Raw genomic sequence first — 20344 nt, 5'->3', positions numbered from 1 at the left:
AGGAAACGACCGTTTCCCGCGCCGTATAAGACACGAAGGCCACAGGGCCATCGATGGAGAGCCGTCGAGCAACGTGTTATGGCGTCGACGTGTCAGAGGTCGACGCTTTCTCACTGGTCTCATCAGCATTCCATTCCTCTCACAGCACGATGCTCTTCTTCTTTGTGAGGAAGATTCTCCTTTTCTCTGTCTACACCATGCTGCCTCGAGCTGTTATGGCCTCGTTAGATATGGCGTTCTCAAGACGATTGCGTAAGGCTAGCAAAGAGAAGGGCCTATATACTGATAGGATCTGTTGAAACGAGAGTTTAGCAGCGTTGAAGACCTGGATGGGGAGTGGTCAAACTAGAACGCTTCAACGCATGAACACAACGTACTCAGAAGGCGAGTGCCGTGGGGTGGACAGCTGTGTGAAGCGAAGCACCACGCTGATAAGACACGTGTCATCCAGCCCCGCGTAGGGTAGAGCCTCTCGGTATAACGTTAACGGGGTCCGGAAGAAATTCGATATAAGCGGAAGTCGTACAAAGACAGCGATAGGAGCCTAGGAAGCGTTCGGAAGCGACGCGGAAGTCTTTAAAAAGGTATTCGAAGGAAAGAAATGTTCGTGGTGAGGTTTCGGCAGCCTTTTAATTTAAGCAAATAAGAAAGAGTTTGGTATATACCGTACGGGCTTCTGCATGTCGCCTTTCCCTTCGCAGTAAAGTCGGCTGGCAGTGCAACTCGAGCAGTCGGGTTCGAAACGCATGCATTCCTCCAGGTAATAAAGCTTCGAATACAGGCGATCCCGTTTTTTTACGACGGTTTAGTGTACTTTCATTGCATTGCGCTACTTAGGAAGGTTTTCTGGCCCGCACGCGAAACAGTACGTCTATTCTGCCGCTACCTCGTGTCTTATCTTATTATCCCCTATAATAGAAGATAACGACTCTTATTTACGTAACTTGTACGATAACGGTACCTTACCGTCAGCATGATCTCCACAAACTCCAAGGGTCATAAGTGCAGGAGTTAGTCTTTATTGGCCGTGGCATCAACCCTACTTTTATCCCTCTACATGTGTCGTCCAAGTATACGACGGGATCGATCGATAGCATGTATACAATACATAACTGTGTAACTCGTCACCTGTGTATCATGTGCCTTCTTTTCTAGCGCTTTATTCTTGGCAAGGCCGGCGTCAGTAACGTCATTGGAAGCCTTCCAACGTTGTCGAGCTGAGAGCGGCAGTTTACCCGTGATCAGTTGCGCAAAAAAGATATGTCGATTGAGTGACATTTCACCCACTCCCTCTCACTTTCCGCTTATCAGAACGGACACCTGGGTCACGTATAAGAGCAACAGATGACTGATCTATAAATAAACAAGTTGCAGCTGTACCATATGCGAAGAGAGAAATGCTTTCGATACTGTACGTGGTACATAATTTTGGCTCCCGTGACGGGACACCGACGCACAGGGTCGGGACGTCACAGGCGACTTGAGCCCCTACGTCATCGGTTACGTAACACCCCAGCGCAAAACATGGTGGAGGGCACCTATATCAGCCTTATCAGACGACACGTTCTTGCCGTTTCTTGCCCACCACTGCAAAGTATAACCTCGAGCCGGTCTTCCTCGTGACGTCAGGAGAAGTAACGCTCTCATTTGCCGCTGAAGATTTATCTGATACGGACACATCGTGGCGAAGTCGACGTAGCGCTCCCGCCACCTAGATTGGACCGGCTGATGTCACGTCACGTGCCACCCTGATTGGCGCTCCCGTAGTCGTCACAGAGTGACGTCAGGTCATTGTCGTGGGGGTCTCCGAAAGTGTGCGAGGGACTGCAGAGGGCGTGCCGTTCTTGTGGAAGGACATTTTGCGAGGCTTATCGCATACAATGCGCCGCAATCAATGACGGAAAATTTATGGAGGGGGGCCATGCCTGAATATGTGTGGTGATGCTAATGACGTCAGAGCTCTATGACTGTACTGCAAAAAAAAAAAAAAAAAACACGTACACTGAAGCTTAACTAAAAGCTTAACTATAACTACTTAACTAAACCTTAAACACCTCAGAAGACTATTAGTCGTTTATTTCAATCACAGAGATGCTGTGAAGAAAAGGATGCTCATCAGGCTTAATCTGCGAGAATGTTTTTTTTTTTTTTTTGTATTGTGTGTGTGTTCCCGTAGAATTTGTCGACACGTTACCGCTGGTCAACGTGTGCTCAGTCATTGACAATACATTGTCGATATGTCTCAACAATAGTCCGACAATAGTCGACAGTGGAATAGTAACTCGCGATTAAGACTTTAATAAATGAAGTAACTAAATGCGTCCACCTTTCCAGGAATTTGAAAAAAGTAAAACTCTCATTACACAATGCAGAGGAGACTGTCGTCGTACAATATACGTGTAAATGGGCAGGAGGCCCCTCCGGGGGCTAACTTGTAAAGCAACTCGTATACGTGAGACGCGTAAAGCTAATCACCAGGCCTGCCTCCCCCTTTTCTCTTCTTTTTTTTTTTTCGAACAGCTCTAGTGCTGCTATATGTACGTATATGTATACACTTGCAAAGGGCGTAGGCCGAGTTGCCCCTTCGCCAGATGCCCGAATGGCTGTACCGCGGCTGCGTAAAAACGTCTATACTCGTACGTGCTGTCTGCATTGATACGACGACACGTATAGCACTGTCGCTGTATCTTGTGCGTCGTTATGATCCTAAGGCAGGCTAATGTTTGTGAAAAAAAAAAAAATAATTGGGAACAGTTTTACGCGTAAGGTGAGATCAGCTCATGTTTTGTGTGGCGACACCCGCCGTCTTAAAAATGAATTTCACCACATAGCACGCTCCTATAGCCATCATCCATCATCCCGAGTGACATCGTTCTGTTTTTTTTTTTGTTTTTTTTTTTCAGATTTGCTGAAGACAGGGGGAGGCGTACGCCATTTGTGTGGCATTATGCAGTTCATAATGCAATTGCCACAAGAAATGGCGTACGCCCCCCTGTTTGCATCCAATAAAGGGAGAGAACGTTGTCATTCGAGATGACAGTTGGCCGGGAGCGTGCGTTACGGTGAAGCTTTGTTTTTAGAGTTTTTTTTTTTTTTTGGGGGGGGGTTTCCTCAGACGCTTATATGTCGGCACAGTTCCCTTATAGAAGCCGGCCCAGGACGCATATTCCCCCAGGGCGTCAGTCGTGACGTTGCCCACCTGTGTGAGGCTGACAACGGCGAACCCTTTCACCATCACCAGCAACACCACCCATCTGTTTTTAGAGTGTGCTGCACGCGCCACACGGCACGACTGCGAATAGTTTGTGCGGCCCTTGTACTGATGTAACCGCGCTGCACTGCCCTTTATACAGAGCTCTATAGTCTATAGTCGTGTCCAGCCTAAGAACCGCCCAACAATCGTTCCTATTGGCTGCAGGAGCTATATAGCCGTCGAGACTCACACTCTAAAAACAGAGCTTCACCACATGGCACGGTGAAGGCCAGCCATTGCACAGAATGATACTTGTATATCACTCCCGACTTATGGTAAGCGCGGGGCGTGCGCCCTTTTTTTTGAACTGCATAAGTGTTTCCAAAAAGGCGTACGCCTCCCGTTTTTAACCAATCAGAGGGTAGAACGATGTCATTTGAGAAGGTGACTAGCTAAGAGCGTGCTATGTGGTGAAGTTCTGTTTTAGAGTGCAGTACAGTAGTAGTGCACTGACGCCGGAACTACACTCTTAAAAATGAACTTCACCGCATAGCACGCTCCTAGCCAACCATCATCTCGAATGAGATCGCTACCTGCCATGATTTGTTGAAAACGGAAGGTGTACGCCTTTTTTGTGACACTTATGCTGTTTATAATTGTCATAAAAAGGCGTACGCCTCCCGTTTTCAACAAATGAGGGCAGATAACGATATAATTCGAGATGATGGTTGGCTAGGAGCGTGCTATGCGGTGAAGTTCACTTCTAAGATTGTATACAGGCTATAGTTGGCGCTGCAGTTTAATTTCTCCTGCTCGGTTGACTGATTCCATTTCATGCGGCGCGTTGGCTGAAGAAGGATATACTGATATTCGTAATTATATATCAACGAAATGAGAACCAGAACCATGAAATGGGAAGCCTCGTTGACTGACTGACCTAGATGGGCATCGCAACAGCAATACGGATACCCCTTGTAGCGATAATAGGGCTTTTCCTTTTGTTATTTTTAGCGGTCCTTGTAGGCGCGTATGTATTAATGTGGTCGTGGGTATTGTTTATAAATCGTGGTACCAGCATTGTCGTGTGAACTTTGTTCACTTTGGGGGCATTAGGTGCTCGGGAGGCATATTGTATGAACTCGTTTTGGGCGCGTCCGTCATGACAGGGGCCGAGAGGTCGCTTCCTGTGAATAACGAGCGCAGTTTCGTCGAACGTGTTTATTTCGGTGCCTGTTTGTATATTCCGTCGTACAATCGATGGAGAGAGTGCTCTTGAGTGCTGAGCACAGCTCGAAAGCTGTTATGACGAACGGTCCATTACGGCGAAGTCCTTGTTGCCAACACGGCTTGCAGTAAGCTGAATGCGGAGCTTATCAGTTCAATTCGTTTATTTAATAGCCACGCCGTCGGGAGAATTAACGCTGGTGCGTTGTTGGCAATTGACAGTGTAGTATAGTTCTACAAGTTCATTTCCATACGAGTGAGTCTGTTTAATTCTCGCGACGGTTTGTTGGGAGGCGGCCAGTGCACTCAGGAATGTTGCGCATGAATAAGTCAACAAGGGCCTATGCAGAGAACAAATTAAATAAACTATTACGCACTGCTATTTATAATTTAACTAAGCACTCTCACCACATAGCCGAGACGATTCACTCGCCCGTAACTTGACCTTGACAACGTATCTTTACGCAAGTCGTACTGTGCTTTCAAGAAGCACAAGCCCGGAGTTACAGCGAAACTAATAGACCTCTACCAGAAAAACGTCATCATGACGTTGGTAGACAGACTGAAACCGAAACAAATGGGAATGGGAGGGCTGGGTTCCACAAATGGGCATTTGTTCGCTAGACCGTGGCTTTCGGACGCGACCTTGTTCGATCGCCTCTAGCTTCGAGCGTAGTTCAACTCTACCAAACTGGTGGCGCTGTCGAACACTATGACGTCATTTGTTTACAAACCGGGAGGGGTCTATTTCATTTAAAGTATATTAAGTGCGGTTTAGGAATATTGTTTGTAGGATTAAAGGTTCAAAATCACAACTTATATAAAAATACGCTTCTTTGAGCAGGCCCTCGTAAATCAGCCCGGGTGCTACATTTACATAGTGATAGAGCCTGGAGCTTGCACTTTCCAGCATTCCTGCGTGCAAACGATTGCGCGTGGGTGACTGTGCATGAAAGCTAGATTGCATATTTTGCGTAGCATTGCAGCAAAATCTCCCAAAAATTATATCACTCTCTGACTTTACGCACGAACCTACAGCAAACGAGCCTTGGAGAAAATAACGGAAAACTTTCTGCTTTTCTTCTTTCTTTCTCTCCCGTCTTCCCCAAAATTAGAACAGCCATAATTCGCAATGTCACACGTCTTTCGTTTATTTTTTATATACACTTCTGCCTTTGGAACGAGTTCTTTTCCCTTCCCTTCCGTCTCACCCCACCCCGTCTCGTGTTTCCCGGAATACTTTTTTTTTTGCTTCGCGGCACGTAGTATTTTTTCCTGGTAGTATCATTTTTGCCGGTCGGCCTGAAACATTCTTTGACCGAATGTTTTCTTAATGTGCTGCTCGTGCCATTCTTGGTGGAACGGCTGAGCGGTTTCTGGGATGAGCTCGATGAGAGATATTTTGCTTGAAAAGACGACGCCGTCTGCCTCGAGCGTAACCTTGAAGACCGCTAAAGGAGGATCAGGCTGAATCAGCCTCTTCACTCGTCATACGAGTTCAGTAAATAATGTTCACATCTGTTCTAAGTTGTGAACTGACGCACGGGCATGTTTGAACTCCTGTCCATTAGGGGTCCTGTACAGCTGCAAAGGACACCTTCGCGAAAGGAGTTTGTGCCCGTGACACACGGCAAGAGCGAACTCCTTTTGGCGTTTCATTTGAAAAATATACCCAAAGATATAGGAACCAGCATACACGTATGTAAACATAGCAGTACAACCAATAAATTCAAAATACGCACTGCAACTGCAATATCTGCACGCAGAGTCTATCTCCTTTTCACCTGTAAAGGCGTATGGCGTAGCCTCGAACAAAGGACGATACGACTACAATACTCTCGAACGAAGGCTAGACCGTGTTTTCATTTTTCAAGTACTCGAAGTCTGCGTGCAGATATTGCAGTTGGAGTACGTATTTTGACTCCAATTGTCGTATTGTTATGTTTACTGTTACTATGTCGTACGTGTAGGCTGGTTCTAATGGAAATATATAGGAAATATCTTTGGGTATATTTTTCAAACGAAACACCAAAAGGAGTTCGCTCCTGCCGTGTGTAACCGACACGAACTCCTTTCGCGAAGGTGTCCTTTGCAGCCGTATCGGATCCCTAATGGAAAGGAGTTCAAACGTACCGGTGTGTCCAGGGTATTCTCGAGTACTACTCGAAAAATGAAAACACAGTCTAGCCTTCGTTCGAGGGTACGCCATACGCCTTTACAGATGAAAAGGAGATCACCGATCTCAGCTTCCCAAAAGGACCACTTCGTAAAAGGAGATTCTCCTTTGCCGTGTCACGTGTGTCACGTCTCGCAACGCCTTTCCGTTACGTGTCCCTCTCTGTAAAGGAGTTTAAACGTGCCCGTGTTTCAGCAGGGTATATGTTGCTAACATTCTGCTTCCCTGCAAGCTCTCGGAGCAGGATCTCCTTACGTCAGTTCACATAATTGAATTCGATAATACGATAGGTCTCCCATCCCGTTTGCAGTGACCGCTCAGAAAGATCTATACATGTATACGAGTGTGTTGGCAGCCAATAACCGAAAGGATGCTGCCGTAATGAATAAAGAAATAAATGACATCACAAGCCGTCCGGTTTTTGCTTGCCGTCGATGTTCTCACGGATGCCCGCGCTGTTGGGAAGGGGGACGTAAAAGTCGCGCGGGAGAGTCATAGACGAGTTTCCGGTAAGGATGGATGCGCCACGATGCGACCGTTGTGTTTCTTTGGAAACTGAAATTTCCCAGAAATATTTCTCCGCTCCGCTTGCGTTTTCGTTACTTTTGGTTTATGTTGTGTGACAGGAATGCTGAGACGTCGCTTGCCGCCGCGGTGGTGGTTCCCCCCCTTTTCTTTGGCTTTCGCGCTGATGTGCCATTCACGCACAGGCCGGCTTTAATCGAAGAATCCATTGTACGTCCCTTGAAATACTGAACTGTACTACGTTTAAACGCGTATGCACGTCAACTCTTCGAGGTAGTCGGGTCTCGCTATGGCGAGTAACTTTACAAATCGGACAGGGCACGTGCATCTACTAATCCACCAGAAGGTCTGGAATGCTTGTTGTGGACGAAAGCTCTGCCATAAATGGTAGATTTGGAGGTCTTCTCTTTTTTTTTTCTTTTTCCGGGGGGGGGGGGGGGGAGGTGGCGTATATCCTCGAGCTATACTAATTCGATCCATTTTTGAGGTGATTTTGAAGTGAGGCTAAATGTGTGGCTAGCGCATTGGTGGTGGGTGATCCTCAAACCGTGATGACGTTGTCCATCAGGATACCTGTCACTTGCCTGGCATGGTCTGAAGATGTTGCGTTTCATTATAAGCACTCTAAGAACAGAATAGAATTGCACCCGCATCTCAACTTCACGCACTCAGGCTCTCGCAAAAGAACAATGTCCGCCGTCTATCGTCGTCTTAAATTTACATTTCTGGCTACATACGTCCTCCATCGACATCACACTTTAAGGAACTAAAAAAAAAAAAAAAAAGATGAAATAAAAATGCCGCTAACTTTGAAGGGAATACGGCAACAGACAACACTTGCAGCAGTCCACGAAATGTCCCCAACATAAATCGCAATGATCTGGCGGCCGGCTGCCGCCTTACAAATGTCCGTAGTAAATCTTTCCTGGAGGAAAGAACTCGAGCTATACGCCTCCGTGCCTTCATTTCAGTTTTCCCGCACTGAGCGGGGGATCATGCTCGAGTGGTCTGTGCCTGGTGGGGGATCGTTTGTATATCGAGGGTTACACAATGCGCGGGTGCAGCGGAGCAATAGACATCGATAGACGTCGGGGTTGTAGCGTTCTGTGTGGGATCTCGGTTACCGGAAGTTGAACAAAAATAACGAAGCGCGCGCCTTGTGGCGTCGTTCTGAGTTCTGAGTTCCCCTGTTCTTGCTGCGACAACTATACACGTTGTTTGGGTTTCTGGGTTGTTCTTTCTCCGAGTTTTGTGTCCGAGATGCAACTTGATTTTTCGTGAATCAAACGCTTCACTACCGTAGCTACATCCGAAAAATCTCAAGCGTACCCCACATCCGTAGTTTATCCTGAACCGCAGGCTCGCGAAGGGGAAGGAAGGGGGGTTGCAAAAAAGAAAGAAAAAAAAATTGGGGTGCAGTTACATTGTAGTGCATAGGAAAAACAGTTGGGGTGGGGGTGTTGCCAAACATCCGGAAGTTGTTGGGTCTTGATAAGCCAATAAACCACTGCCCAACATAATGCTTTATGAAACAGTTTCATGAAACAGGCGAGAGAGACATGTGAACTGTAGTGAACTCCAGAAAACTCGGAGAAAACCTCAGACAAGCACAGCCTGTGGCAGGATTCGAACCCACCGCCTCCCATCAGCTCGACCGCGTCACAATTCGCAGTCCAAGCGCGTCGTGGAGACATCGGGTACAAAATTTATGCACGTCCCGATTTCCAGCCCACGCAGCAGTACAGGTCGGGTGAGCAGCATAGCGGGACGAGCGACAAACGTGTTCCGAAGGACAAGATGCTTCTTGTGAGAGCCTGGTTTGCCTTGTGGCCAATCACACTTGGAGGTCACAAAGTGAGCAGGTCTGGGAGCATCAGCGCGAGTAGTACTGCTGTAATGGGCCCAGTCCGCATAACGACCCCGTTGCATGCAGCTTTCGCATCGAGTCATCAGCTTTAAGGTAGCCTGCACTTAATGACCGTTTAGGCTCCGTTACTGGCATCAATTGGACCCCATTGGCATAGTTACGAATAGGTCGGTACGCAAACATAAGTCCAGCAGTTTTATTTTCTACTGGGGGAAACCCTCGGAGACACGTTTATCAAGGGCTCCCCCTTCTATGCCCTACACACTCGCAGGGTCGCGTTGAGCTCCCACTGCGTCTGCGAAGGTCTACAGAGCCGTTCAGAGGGGGGCGCCTCGGGAGCGGCCGCCCTTCTCGGACGGTAGGGGGTCCAGTGAGCTCGTAAGGTTGAATAATAAGGCGAGAGTCGTGAGAACATTCACTGTACCACTGGGAATTTTCCACGCACTTCGCGGTCATCTTGCCGCAGGTGGAAGTTGACCCGAGCACGGCTGTTGTCTGGCTTGCGTTTTTTAATCCGTTTTCAAGTTTGGGAGCTGAACACCATTGAGTGTATACAGTTTTCTTTCTTCAAGGGGAGTTGTTTGTTTGTTTTGTGTGGGGTACGAGTGGTCAGCCTAGGATATCCTGGCTTGCTATACTGCCTTCTATTTCCATAACATGCGCGAAACAACAACAACAACCTTATTTTGAGATGATGAATGTAGAGTGTAGAGTAGAGTAGTGAGCACCTAGGAGTTTCACCGCCAGGGGGGACACTCTACTCTACCCAATTGCTGGTGGTGATGTGGGGAATGAAATAATGATCCCCTTCACAATAAGGATCAAAGTCTTATGGTGTCCAAAAATGTCAAAAGAGCTTTGAGGGCGGAGCGTTGGTGGGCTGGTTGTGACCAGGGACCAAGCAATTTTGGAACACGCACGAAAGAAAGAAAGATGTCTGGAGGCTGGTTTTCCATGGTAGAATACGGCTGCCGCTTCCAGAGGCTCGTACCCGGTGACCTTGATGGGCACACCTCTTTTTCGATGCGTCCACACCCACACACAAGTCAGGTTAATCTATTCGCGGATTCGGGCATTAGCGTGGCTCGCAGGGCCGCCGTCCTGCTGTTGACCGGGCCTTCGTGGTATAGAGGGGCCCCCCTCACGAAGGAATACCAGGCTGACGTCTCCTATCGGGGGAAGGGCGAGATTAATTGGGGTCGTTGGACGTTGCCATGGGACGACGAAAGTAACGTTCTCCCGTGCACGGCCTTGGCCTCAAAGCCTACGCGCGCCGGTGGAAGGTTGCAGAACAGGAAGTGCACAATTTCTTCGTTACGCGTTTCACATATTCAGATTTCTTCACGTGAGGTAACAGGGCACGGGAAAAAAGAGACTGGGGAGGGGTTTGTTTGGGGTTCCACTGCTGTGGCCTCAATGCCGCCGAGTAAGGGGGTGCCTAACTCAGTCTGGGCTAAAGAGAAGACGAAATTCGGAATGCTGGCGGTTAATAAAGAATGAAAAATGTTGTTACCTTGACAGAAATACAAACGGAACAACAGTCATTCGTGAGAAACGAGTGAAGAAACCTGCAAGCAGCAGAGAGACATGTTATGTTGGCCTCGTAGCACAAGTTATACGTGTTATACAAGTTATACAAGTTACAAGTTATACAACCCAGCACAAGTTATACATGAGACACGGAACGCTAAATATTTTTAATTTGCCAGTAAAATTGCGGTAAAGCGGCTCGGGGCGACATCTGGTGGGAAATAATCCTCAATTTGGCAAGCAACAATGATCTATGTTCCCGACTGAATTGTTGCTGCCCCGGACGGCTACGTTGCCAGCTTCTTTTGTTTTAGACACAGTGTTATGCGCATGCAATGCAGTTTTGCCGCCGTGCTTGACTAGCGATGCGCAGTTGGTGGCCACTTCGACACGTTGTTGCCCGTAACTTTCAGTTTTATGATGCATAATGTAAAAACCCCGAGACTAGGGAACACGAAGGGACAGACACAACATGAAGTCATATGCATCATCTTCACCAGCTCGCTTGCTTCCTAGCCATTTTTTCATTTTCAGTTTTAATTTTCTATATATATATAAAAAAAAAAGAACCATGAGCGAAAATGGGACGAAAATTGTGGCGTAAGACGACTGAGGGCTGAGGCTGTCGAATAGATAAATTTTCTGAGATTGCGGCTCCACTGCTTTATAGTACCTCTCTTTCATTGGTCTCCGCAACCGATTTGTTCAATCGCCAGCGGAGATCGTTTGAGGAGAACAATCGGAGGAGACCAATCTCGTTCCTTTTTGGTTGTTGTCAAGGTAACCGCATCTTTCATTCCGTGAGGAGAGTTTTACACTTTAGTGCCGCGTTTAATAATTCGACAGTTCGGTACGAGGCATGTTTAGAGGACACGCAGTGCGTGTTGCTTGCTGTTGCACAACGGAGCTCTTCTGGAAGCGGACCTTCGCGTCAGTGTGATGAAGCCCCACATGCTGGCTGGCTCATGCTTCCGTACGCAGAACTCCACGCGCCGGAGCTTTGCCAGAGCTGGCATCTCCGATGCAAGCGTGCAGGAACGGAAACAATGAATGCGGGTGACTGAAGTGATCAGCGTGCGTGCGTGGAACTGGTGTTCTGAAATGACTCAGTAGCGTTAAAAAGTTAGAAGAGCGCAATAGATTGCGTACATTGAGCTTCGATTCCGTGCATCTTATTTGCTACAAATTGCAATACCGGTATTTTCCGGTCATCGTAATCGATCACTTTCGCGGGGTTTTACTCTCGGAAAAAAAAAAAAAAAATGGCGGCCGCGAAGTTTGCGAAAACTACTACTTTTACAATATTAACAGAGAGACTGTAGTGGTTGCTTTCCCCCGATTTCTTTTTGATTTGCATTGCTTTTCCTGACTTCTAGTGCTTTCTATTGTTCATTCACACTATTCATTCACTCATAGTGTTGGTTGTAAGTCAAAAGCACGACCATCTCAATAATATAATGGATTATAGAGATGGTGGTCAGAAGTAGAGTCCTCCGAACTGCAAACTGTGAAAATATAACGTAGCGCCACGCCGAGCAGTCGCATTTTCAATGTGCAATGACAGCTCATCTTGTAATGACCCTGGCAGCAGGTGCACAGGCGGTTTCGGGATAAGGCCGTTTCGCTCGTTGCCGAATTTTCAGAGTATTATCGTAAGGTCTGTTGCGCAGTGATAAAACCTCGTTCAACGAAAATATGGCGCGTTATCGCTCATATCAGACCGCTTCATCAATCAAACAATGAATCAGAACAATGTCACTTCCTCAGCCCTTTGGGTTCCGCGAAAGTGTGGAATTTATTTGCGGATTTTTTTTATTTATGGAAATGGCAATACGGATGGCTGAGTCACTCTGAAGTCATTTATTTTGCAAAGCCTGTGGGGAAACTGCTGACAAATGAATTATTATCCCCTATTATATCCTAGTGGTCGTTTTTGGGGCACCTTAGCAAAAATAAAGTTATTATTATTATTATTACATACTTTTTTATTGTGGCACTATAATTACCACAAAATCTGTCTCTGAAACAAAACCCTTCTTGTTGCAGGTGTCTACAGCAGTTCAGTTGAGTCTGCATCGTTCTTGAGCTCTGGAACGCCGCCTGTAACGAGGAAGATCAATAATGAAGCTGAGCAAAATGTTAGTATCTATCACTGCCAAACAATGACAGACCCCCGCCCCTATGTCATGTCGTGGTTATATGACATTACTTAGTCCTGTACAGATGATGCAAGCCTACAACAAATATAAATGTGCAGCCCTCTTGTCGCTTTTAGTTTGTGGAAACCTACATTCCCATATGGAGATACAATATTTGTCTAGGTGTGAACTGGACATGATAACACAAAGTAAAATGTGGCAACAAAGATCTGAGAAAGTCTGTCAGTTTTGAAAAAAAATAAATAAAAAAATCATGATTTGGGGACGGGAGCCAAAGGTGCACCTGTAGTGTTGTACTTTTTCGGTCTTGTTTGTACAGTAACAGTGACGTACAGTATCCTTTGTTTTGTTTCTAGGGAGTCCAGCATTCAGAAGATGAGAGGACGGCAATGTGCAAACGGATCGTCAGCAGTATTATTGAAAGCGAGACAGCCTATGTCGACTGTCTTGACACGCTTAATCAGGTATAGTTTGTTTTTTCACGTCACATTTTCGGTGAAACGATCCAAGGCTAAATGAAATGTATTAAGAGAGTTTCCTTACATGTGGTAGGTACAGTGTGGAAATGCATTTGTTTTTTTTCTGATATAACTCACTGAGCTCATGGCTTCTTCATGTTATGTATGGTGCCCCATTTTACTATACTACTAGTATACAATATGACAGGTTTCGTTGCAAGTGCTACTTCCAGCTATATGTACACAAACACACAAAAAAAAGGAAAGAAATAGCAATAGAAAGAAGCTCATTTTGTTATTACCTAGAATTTACTATTAACTGTCCATATGGGCAGCAGAAAAATAAATACCTGAGAGTGCTAGCAAATATAAGTTTAATGATTGAATGCAGTGATAAATTTATATCAACAGTTGATGGACATTGGAGTCCCTCAGAGAAACCACAGTTTGTGCACGTGATGCAGTGCTGAAATAGATAAGAAATCTCTCTAAATTGGTCAGGTGACTGTGCATGCAGAGACAACAAATCAGTTGTGACTCTTGGAGGAGATGCGTTAATAATTCCAGTGCCACAAGTCTGGATATTTAGGCTTTCGATACTTTGGTACTTTGTATGCTCAGTTACATTTAATACTGATTACTGAAAAAAAAAAAAAAAGGCAAAAATGAAATAGAAATATAATAAATAAAAATAATATAATAAATATATAAATAAAAAATACAGTAATATGATATGTGCTAGAAAAAAAACCTTGCCAAATCCTTCATACTTAACTTATAAGTTATAACACAACAATACCTTCAACAAATTTTTCTGTTCTATAAGTAGACCATCTTTATTAGAGATATTTTTGCGTGTCCATATATTCGTTTTGCGTTTTGTGTATGCATTTGAGACACAGTATGTACTGCGTATCTGCGAAGAACACCTCTGGCTTTTGCTTGTGTAAAATATGCTTTACGACACTCGCAAGAAGCAAAGAAGACACGTTTTTATTTATATATCTCATCTGTTCCTACAGTATGCAAAGGCACTTTCAAGTGCCATTGGGACCAACCAATCAGTGTTATCGAAGGAAGAGATTGACGTTATCTTCTTCAAGATAGAGCAGCTCCACGAGACGCATCGCAACTTTCGCGATGGTCTGCGTAGGAACCTGGAGAACTGGGATTCCAAGCCAACAATAGGCGAAAACTTCAAGTTTCTTGTACGTATGGCCCTGAAATTTTCTTTTCTAAATAACGAGTTTTATTGCATCCCCGAAGAACCTCGTGCTACAGAGTGCATGTCCTCTTACAGGCAAGTCGTCTTCAAGTGTACAAGCTCTTTTTGGAAAACTACTCCAAGGCCATTGAGACTGTTCGCCACTGCAACTCTTCCAATATCAAGTTCGAAGAACTGTTCAAGGTAAGCCTGAATCCCAATCTTCATTGTGGTGCTGAAGTATTGTGCTTACTATGAAGTTGGATAAATACTGCTTTCTGCTGATGGCAATTACGGTGTTTAATATTCTTTATAAATGGCTGACGTTTCTTCTGACATTTTGCTTGCAGAACATCAAATTGAACACAGCAAGAGGTCAGGCAGCAACGCTAGAAGGTAGCAAGACACATCTTTCTTTTCAAATATTTGTATAATTTTTATATTTGCGATATTTTCCCCGTGTTAAGAGGGCTCAGCTTGCTGCTTTTAGATGTGAGCCTTAGTAAAGAAAATTTGCGAAAAAGTTGCATGAGGGTGATGTTGTCATCATGTTGAAGTCCTTTGCTAAAAAATGTGTACAGTTAGGACATCAGAACATGTGGGGGCGGGGATAATGTACTCTTTTGCCGTCTTCAACATGGGCCCTGGCTTTTATTTGCAATAGGATGGCCAAATTTAATATCAGTGTAACAGATGATCTTTCAGACATTGGCAGTCATTGAGTGTAGACTACCTACGACCATAAACATCTGTATTTCCCTTCTTTTTTCGAATGGACCGTGCTGGTATTGCGAGCTTCCTTGGTATTAGATGTCCTGAAGCGAATCATAGGTACTGCCTCAGAAGATTTGCGTGGAGATCAATAGTGGTGCACTAAATGACATTCACATTTTTTTGTAGAGAATGCAATCACAGCGTTGAGCACACGTATTTTCCACCTTACTCCCAAGAATATCTGAGATACTTTGATTTTACGCATGATATTACACTCAGTGACTTTGTTTAATTGATCTGGTTGATAACAAATGACGAGATTTGTGACGTCTCTCCTTCAGACCTGCTGCACAAGCCAGTTGCTAGGGTACAAAAGAATGCACTCGTGCTACATGTAAGTGTTTTCGACTTGCATACCAGGGTCAGCCATGTTGGCGAGAAACCAAAGAGCAACACTCTTTAACACCCAACGAGCTAAATACAATTTGCGCCTTTCAGGACTTGCTCCACTATATACCGAGCAGTCACCCTGACTACAATAACCTGAAAACTGCCCTGAAATTGACGCAGCGTTTCCTCAACGAGCTGAAACTTAATTCAGCAGAGAGCATGTTCCCGGTAAGTGCAGTAGCTTATTCTCCGCTTGACAGTCTTGAGAAGCAGCCACTGATTGTTCCAAAAAATGTACACCATTTTCCAGCACCAAGACCGTGCTCCGAGGCATGTTGTGAAGAACAGCTTTATTGTGGAGTATTCGGAGGGCCACAGGAAGCTCCGGCATCTCTTTCTCTTCAACGACGTTATTGTTTGCGCAAAGTACAAGCCGTCCTCAAGGTATGTTTGACACTTACCTTGGTTAAAAGGAACAACTGAATGCAACGTCGTGTAAGGTTCCCATGTTCCCGTTGCAGTCTTACATTGTTGACCTATTTGTGACGCACTACCCAGTTGAAAATCACAAGCTGCAACCATTTGGGAACTCAAGTGGTTCCATCTAAGCTGGTTTATGGAACAAATCCTAGGATAGAGCAGCTCAGATGGATCCAGCTGGAACCGGTCTTAGTGGATCCAGCTGGAACCCTTTCAGCTGGGTATTATCCAGCTTGAACCAATTGTACATGGACTCCAGTTCTGCTGGGGACCTTTCAGCTGGATATTATCCAGCTTAAACCAATTGTACATGGACTCCTGTTCTGCTGGAACCTTTTCAACTGGATATTATCCAGCTTAAACCAATTGTACATGGGCTCCAGTTCTGCTGGAACCATCTCAGCTGGTCTCTCGTGGTAAGCTGGAACCAGTTCAAACCCACAAGAACCATTCAGAACCGGCATAATCCCTTAACTGGTTCCAGCTTATGATTTTCGACGGGGGTAGCCTGTGTCAAAGTTAAAACTGGTGACATTCCAGACATTTGAGATTCAGAAGCAGAACAGGACAGAAAATGCTATGGCAGAATTTCTTATTTTTCATCTTTTCCTTTTGTGCCCATATTTTGGTTCTGTATGTGCAAAAATTTAGAATAAGGTATTGAGCAAACTGCTGTTAGACTGCACAGTTTAGTGTAAGTTTCATGCAATCTTGTAATGTGCATCAAAAGTCAACTTCAAAGGATTGCATCTTGGGAAATGCAGTTCCTCTTCCTCATAATGAACGAGTTTTAACAGGAAACGATGCTATCTTGCAACTTCAATTTCCCCTTTTGTGTCTTTACAGACAAAAATTTACATTTGAGGTGAAGTGGTACATTCCACTAAGTGATGTGACCCTCATGGATGCTGAAGGTAAGTTCGTAACTTTTGTGACAAGACTCATTTTCATTGCGGATGTTAGAGAAAATTGTACTTTTTGCCACCAGGTGAAGCAGAGCCAATTAGGGAAGACAACAAGATGAACATATGCCAGCTGAGGTCACGTGCCAGCACGCTCAGAGACCTGGTGATGAAGGAAGAGAGAGATACAGCTGTATGAAAACCGCATATGAAATACGAATTCTTAGTGTTCCTTACGGTTGCCTTTCTCTCTTTGCAGCGTGCAGGAAAGGCACCACCTCGGAACTTGGAGAGGAACCGGAAGAAACTAAGTGAATTGGTAAGCTCAAGTTACCAGTATGGGTTTTTTCTTGTTGCCACTTGTGTAGGGATAGAAGTTCTAAAGTTTACAGTAATCTTTACCTATGAGTAATCTAGTGGAATCTAGGCTGTGGGTAAACTGTAATAAGGGTTGGGATCTTTGCAGTTTCAATATTTTCCTTCATTTTTTAAGGTTTAGCTACATTGAATTTGTGAGAAATATTATATACTTTGACATGAAACGATCTAAATGGATCGGACGACATCTGTAATGACTCAGAAACTGAAATCTTCTGTGCTGGTCAGTGCTGGAAGCAGCCACAGGTATTCAGCATCATTACATACGCCACCATCCAAGTCTGTAGATTGGACATGATGCAACAAATATCAGGATTGCTGTCCACTATTGTACCAGGTGCAAAGTGGCAGAAGCAGTATTGCAGTATGAGATAAGTAGGATAGAAACCTGCATCACATGTCCACAAAGCAGCAATGTCCTTTATCTTCCGTTCCTGTCACTTTGTGATATGTGTGTGTGTCCACATCGACTTGAACCTTGTTCTCTGTGGCAAGAATGCAGAAAACAAAATAGTGAGTGTGATTGCTAGCATTGCTTGTTTTTTGTTTTCTTTTCTTGAGTCAGTGCACTTTCACATTTTGAATAGAACAGTAAATTTGTTTAGCCACCTATTGACCTTGACATAATTTTTATTGATCATGAGAAACACAAGAAGAGTTTTTATTCTTATATCATGCCTTAAAATAACGAGCAAATTCTGTATGATTTGCTACAACTTTTGGCCATCCTGACAAGGAAGAGACATGTGGTTGGGCTACCGACTCTGGCAGGTCCCTTGGCAGTCATATTACTTTGTTTTCTTACTGTAACTCGGTAATATATTTTGACATGGCTACTAATATGGGTACGCTCTTTACTTTTACTAGGAAGCGCAGCTGGTGCTCCACTCTCCAAACCTGCCTTTCAAAATTGGGTACAGGAGTAGCAAGACGTACGCTTTCTTCCTGTCATCCGAGTTTGAGAGAGCCCAGTGGATTGAAGCCATCAATGTCCTGCAGTCTTCAGGTAAGTTTGAATTGTTGGAAACATTGCTGGATTCTTATATACATATTTTTTTAATCACCCCTGGTGTGGAAACTCTCCACTCATTATCATTAAAATAAAGTTGTTGTCATTGTTATTTTTTTTTTGTGAATGTCATTGATTTTATAGTAGTTCATCTTGGTACCTTGGTCTTCGTGTACGGTCACCTAACCTGAGATAGGGAGCATTTTAGGTTAGATAAACATGATGTGGATTGAATGGTTGATTTAACCGGCTATTTCTTAATAAATAAATGATTATTCTGATTTGTAGTCTATACGGCCTACGCGTGGGCATTCCAGCACCCTCTGCCAGGATCGTGCTGTGTCCATCATTTACAAGACTGTTCTGCACATTAGTTTCTGCCTTCAAAATTAAACTGTTCCAACATGTGAATGTTTGCACATACTAGTGTCCCGTAATGATACACTTCATCATCGTATTCGTTGTCGCGCTATGCACTTCTTCGTAATGTCTGGGTTGACATGTTGCAACTAGCTACTCCATATATTACTATAAGTTTTCTACTGTTTTGGATTGTCTTGTAACTTTATCATTTCCTCCAGCTCCGCAGACCGCGTCAACACCGAGCCTTTTGGAGCTTCAGAGCTGCATCACATCAACGAGAGGGGTGAGCTTGATCACTTAGTTGTGAACTGTAATTCATGCAGTATTGATTACTGTCGATGCATTGTGCTCACACCTTTCTTTTGTTTTTCATTCAAGTGCATGGGGACCAACATGGGATCTTTCTTGTCCAGAACAGGTAAACAGAGAACTGTTCTGTTTTTGCAAGCTTATTGTGCTCTCCAGTTGATGTTGTAATATGCTATTCTAAATGGCATGGTGCCAGCTCCAGTGAAACGTGAATGACGCAATAACAGATAAGATTTGCCATCGTCATATGACTTTTTTTTCGTGCCTTGCCAATCGACTCGTAGAAAAATTTTTTCTTCCCATTTTTTTCAAGGTATTAGTACAGTATGTCCGTTAGTGTCTTTCCATTATGATTTATTGTGCTATGAACTTTTGCACACACGCATTAACCTAGTCAGGGTTGAGTTGATAGCATATTGCAACTGGAACCCACAAAGACCCCTGCTAATTTTACTGCATGCTTTTTTTTTTTTTTTTCACAGCGAAAGATGAAGACCTTCTGGTGGGGGACCTCCACATCATGGTTCATAACCTCCAGGGCCTAACGCGACCAACAGGTTATTTTCAGCATACTTCCTATGTCTATCTTATTCTAAACATGTTTGGGGACATATAATTGGTTAAGTTCTTTATCTTCATATATGACTGTTTCTTTCACAGATATCTTTGTCTGTTTCGAAGTAGACTCCTATGGGCATTTTTTCAAGAAAGGAAGGACAAAGACATGTCACAACACAGTGGAGCCTATTTTTAGCCAGGTACTGATCCATGCTTGACTGCGAATGCACTTCACATAGTCTGCTGTGTGTTATTACACATAAGTTGGTAGTGTGCAACAATCATCTCTCTCCCTCTGTCTCTTCTAATTCCACTTTGGAGTGCAGTCGTATCTTGCAAGAGCAGACGTAAGACTTAAGATGTGAGACTAAGAACAGATTAAATTCCTTGCACTCTTAGGAGGTTGTGATCGACCTGGATGGATCGCAGACCTTAAGGATCCTGTGCTACGAGGAAAACGAAGACGAGTCGACAATGGGGCCCCTCCTGCGAGGCAAGGCCTCCATCGAGATGAGCCGATCTTGGCTCACGGACAAGTATCAGGAAAAATCAATCAGTCTGCAAGAGGTGAGAATGTCTACCAACACGTTGGAAGTTGCATACATCAGGGAAACCAGGAGTGCTCTGAAGGCAGAGTTTCACCGTGGTTGATATTTTAGTTATCTCACGCTATTTACTCCACACAATTTTTCTTTCAGTGTACGTTAAACATCAGCATTAAGTACATCTCATCAGAGATAACGTTGCACAGGGTGCCTTCGTGTAAACCGATAGGGACCTTTGGAATGAAAGTGCAACAGGTCTGCAAGTAAGTTGCGAAGTTTTCTTATCATGTAGACTGAATTTGTGTGTCTGGGTTCCACATACAATACATAATGTCGAACTCTTTGTATCAATATGCAATA

General features: G+C 44.5%; 1 protein-coding gene across 1 annotated transcript in view; it reads left to right on the top strand.

Annotated features, from left to right (window-relative positions):
- LOC135370780 (active breakpoint cluster region-related protein-like) overlaps positions 1 to 20344 on the top strand; it is a 51944-nt gene that overhangs the window by 26276 nt on the left and 5324 nt on the right. The window contains exons 2-19 of the mRNA XM_064604617.1: positions 12562 to 12653; positions 13031 to 13138; positions 14155 to 14340; positions 14433 to 14540; positions 14687 to 14732; positions 15392 to 15444; positions 15549 to 15668; positions 15751 to 15884; positions 16767 to 16834; positions 16909 to 17015; positions 17082 to 17141; positions 18068 to 18206; positions 18791 to 18855; positions 18951 to 18990; positions 19364 to 19438; positions 19542 to 19639; positions 19839 to 20006; positions 20138 to 20247. Of these exons, the coding sequence (XP_064460687.1) occupies positions 12562 to 12653; positions 13031 to 13138; positions 14155 to 14340; positions 14433 to 14540; positions 14687 to 14732; positions 15392 to 15444; positions 15549 to 15668; positions 15751 to 15884; positions 16767 to 16834; positions 16909 to 17015; positions 17082 to 17141; positions 18068 to 18206; positions 18791 to 18855; positions 18951 to 18990; positions 19364 to 19438; positions 19542 to 19639; positions 19839 to 20006; positions 20138 to 20247 (1777 nt within the window). The remainder of the gene's footprint in view (positions 1 to 12561; positions 12654 to 13030; positions 13139 to 14154; positions 14341 to 14432; positions 14541 to 14686; positions 14733 to 15391; positions 15445 to 15548; positions 15669 to 15750; positions 15885 to 16766; positions 16835 to 16908; positions 17016 to 17081; positions 17142 to 18067; positions 18207 to 18790; positions 18856 to 18950; positions 18991 to 19363; positions 19439 to 19541; positions 19640 to 19838; positions 20007 to 20137; positions 20248 to 20344) is intronic.

This window comes from Ornithodoros turicata, chromosome 10 (genome assembly GCF_037126465.1).
Source record: "Ornithodoros turicata isolate Travis chromosome 10, ASM3712646v1, whole genome shotgun sequence".
In the NCBI taxonomy this organism is placed as follows: domain Eukaryota; kingdom Metazoa; phylum Arthropoda; class Arachnida; order Ixodida; family Argasidae; genus Ornithodoros; species Ornithodoros turicata.
Note: the sequence above shows the minus strand (reverse complement) of the source record. Positions and strands in the feature narration are given on the sequence as shown.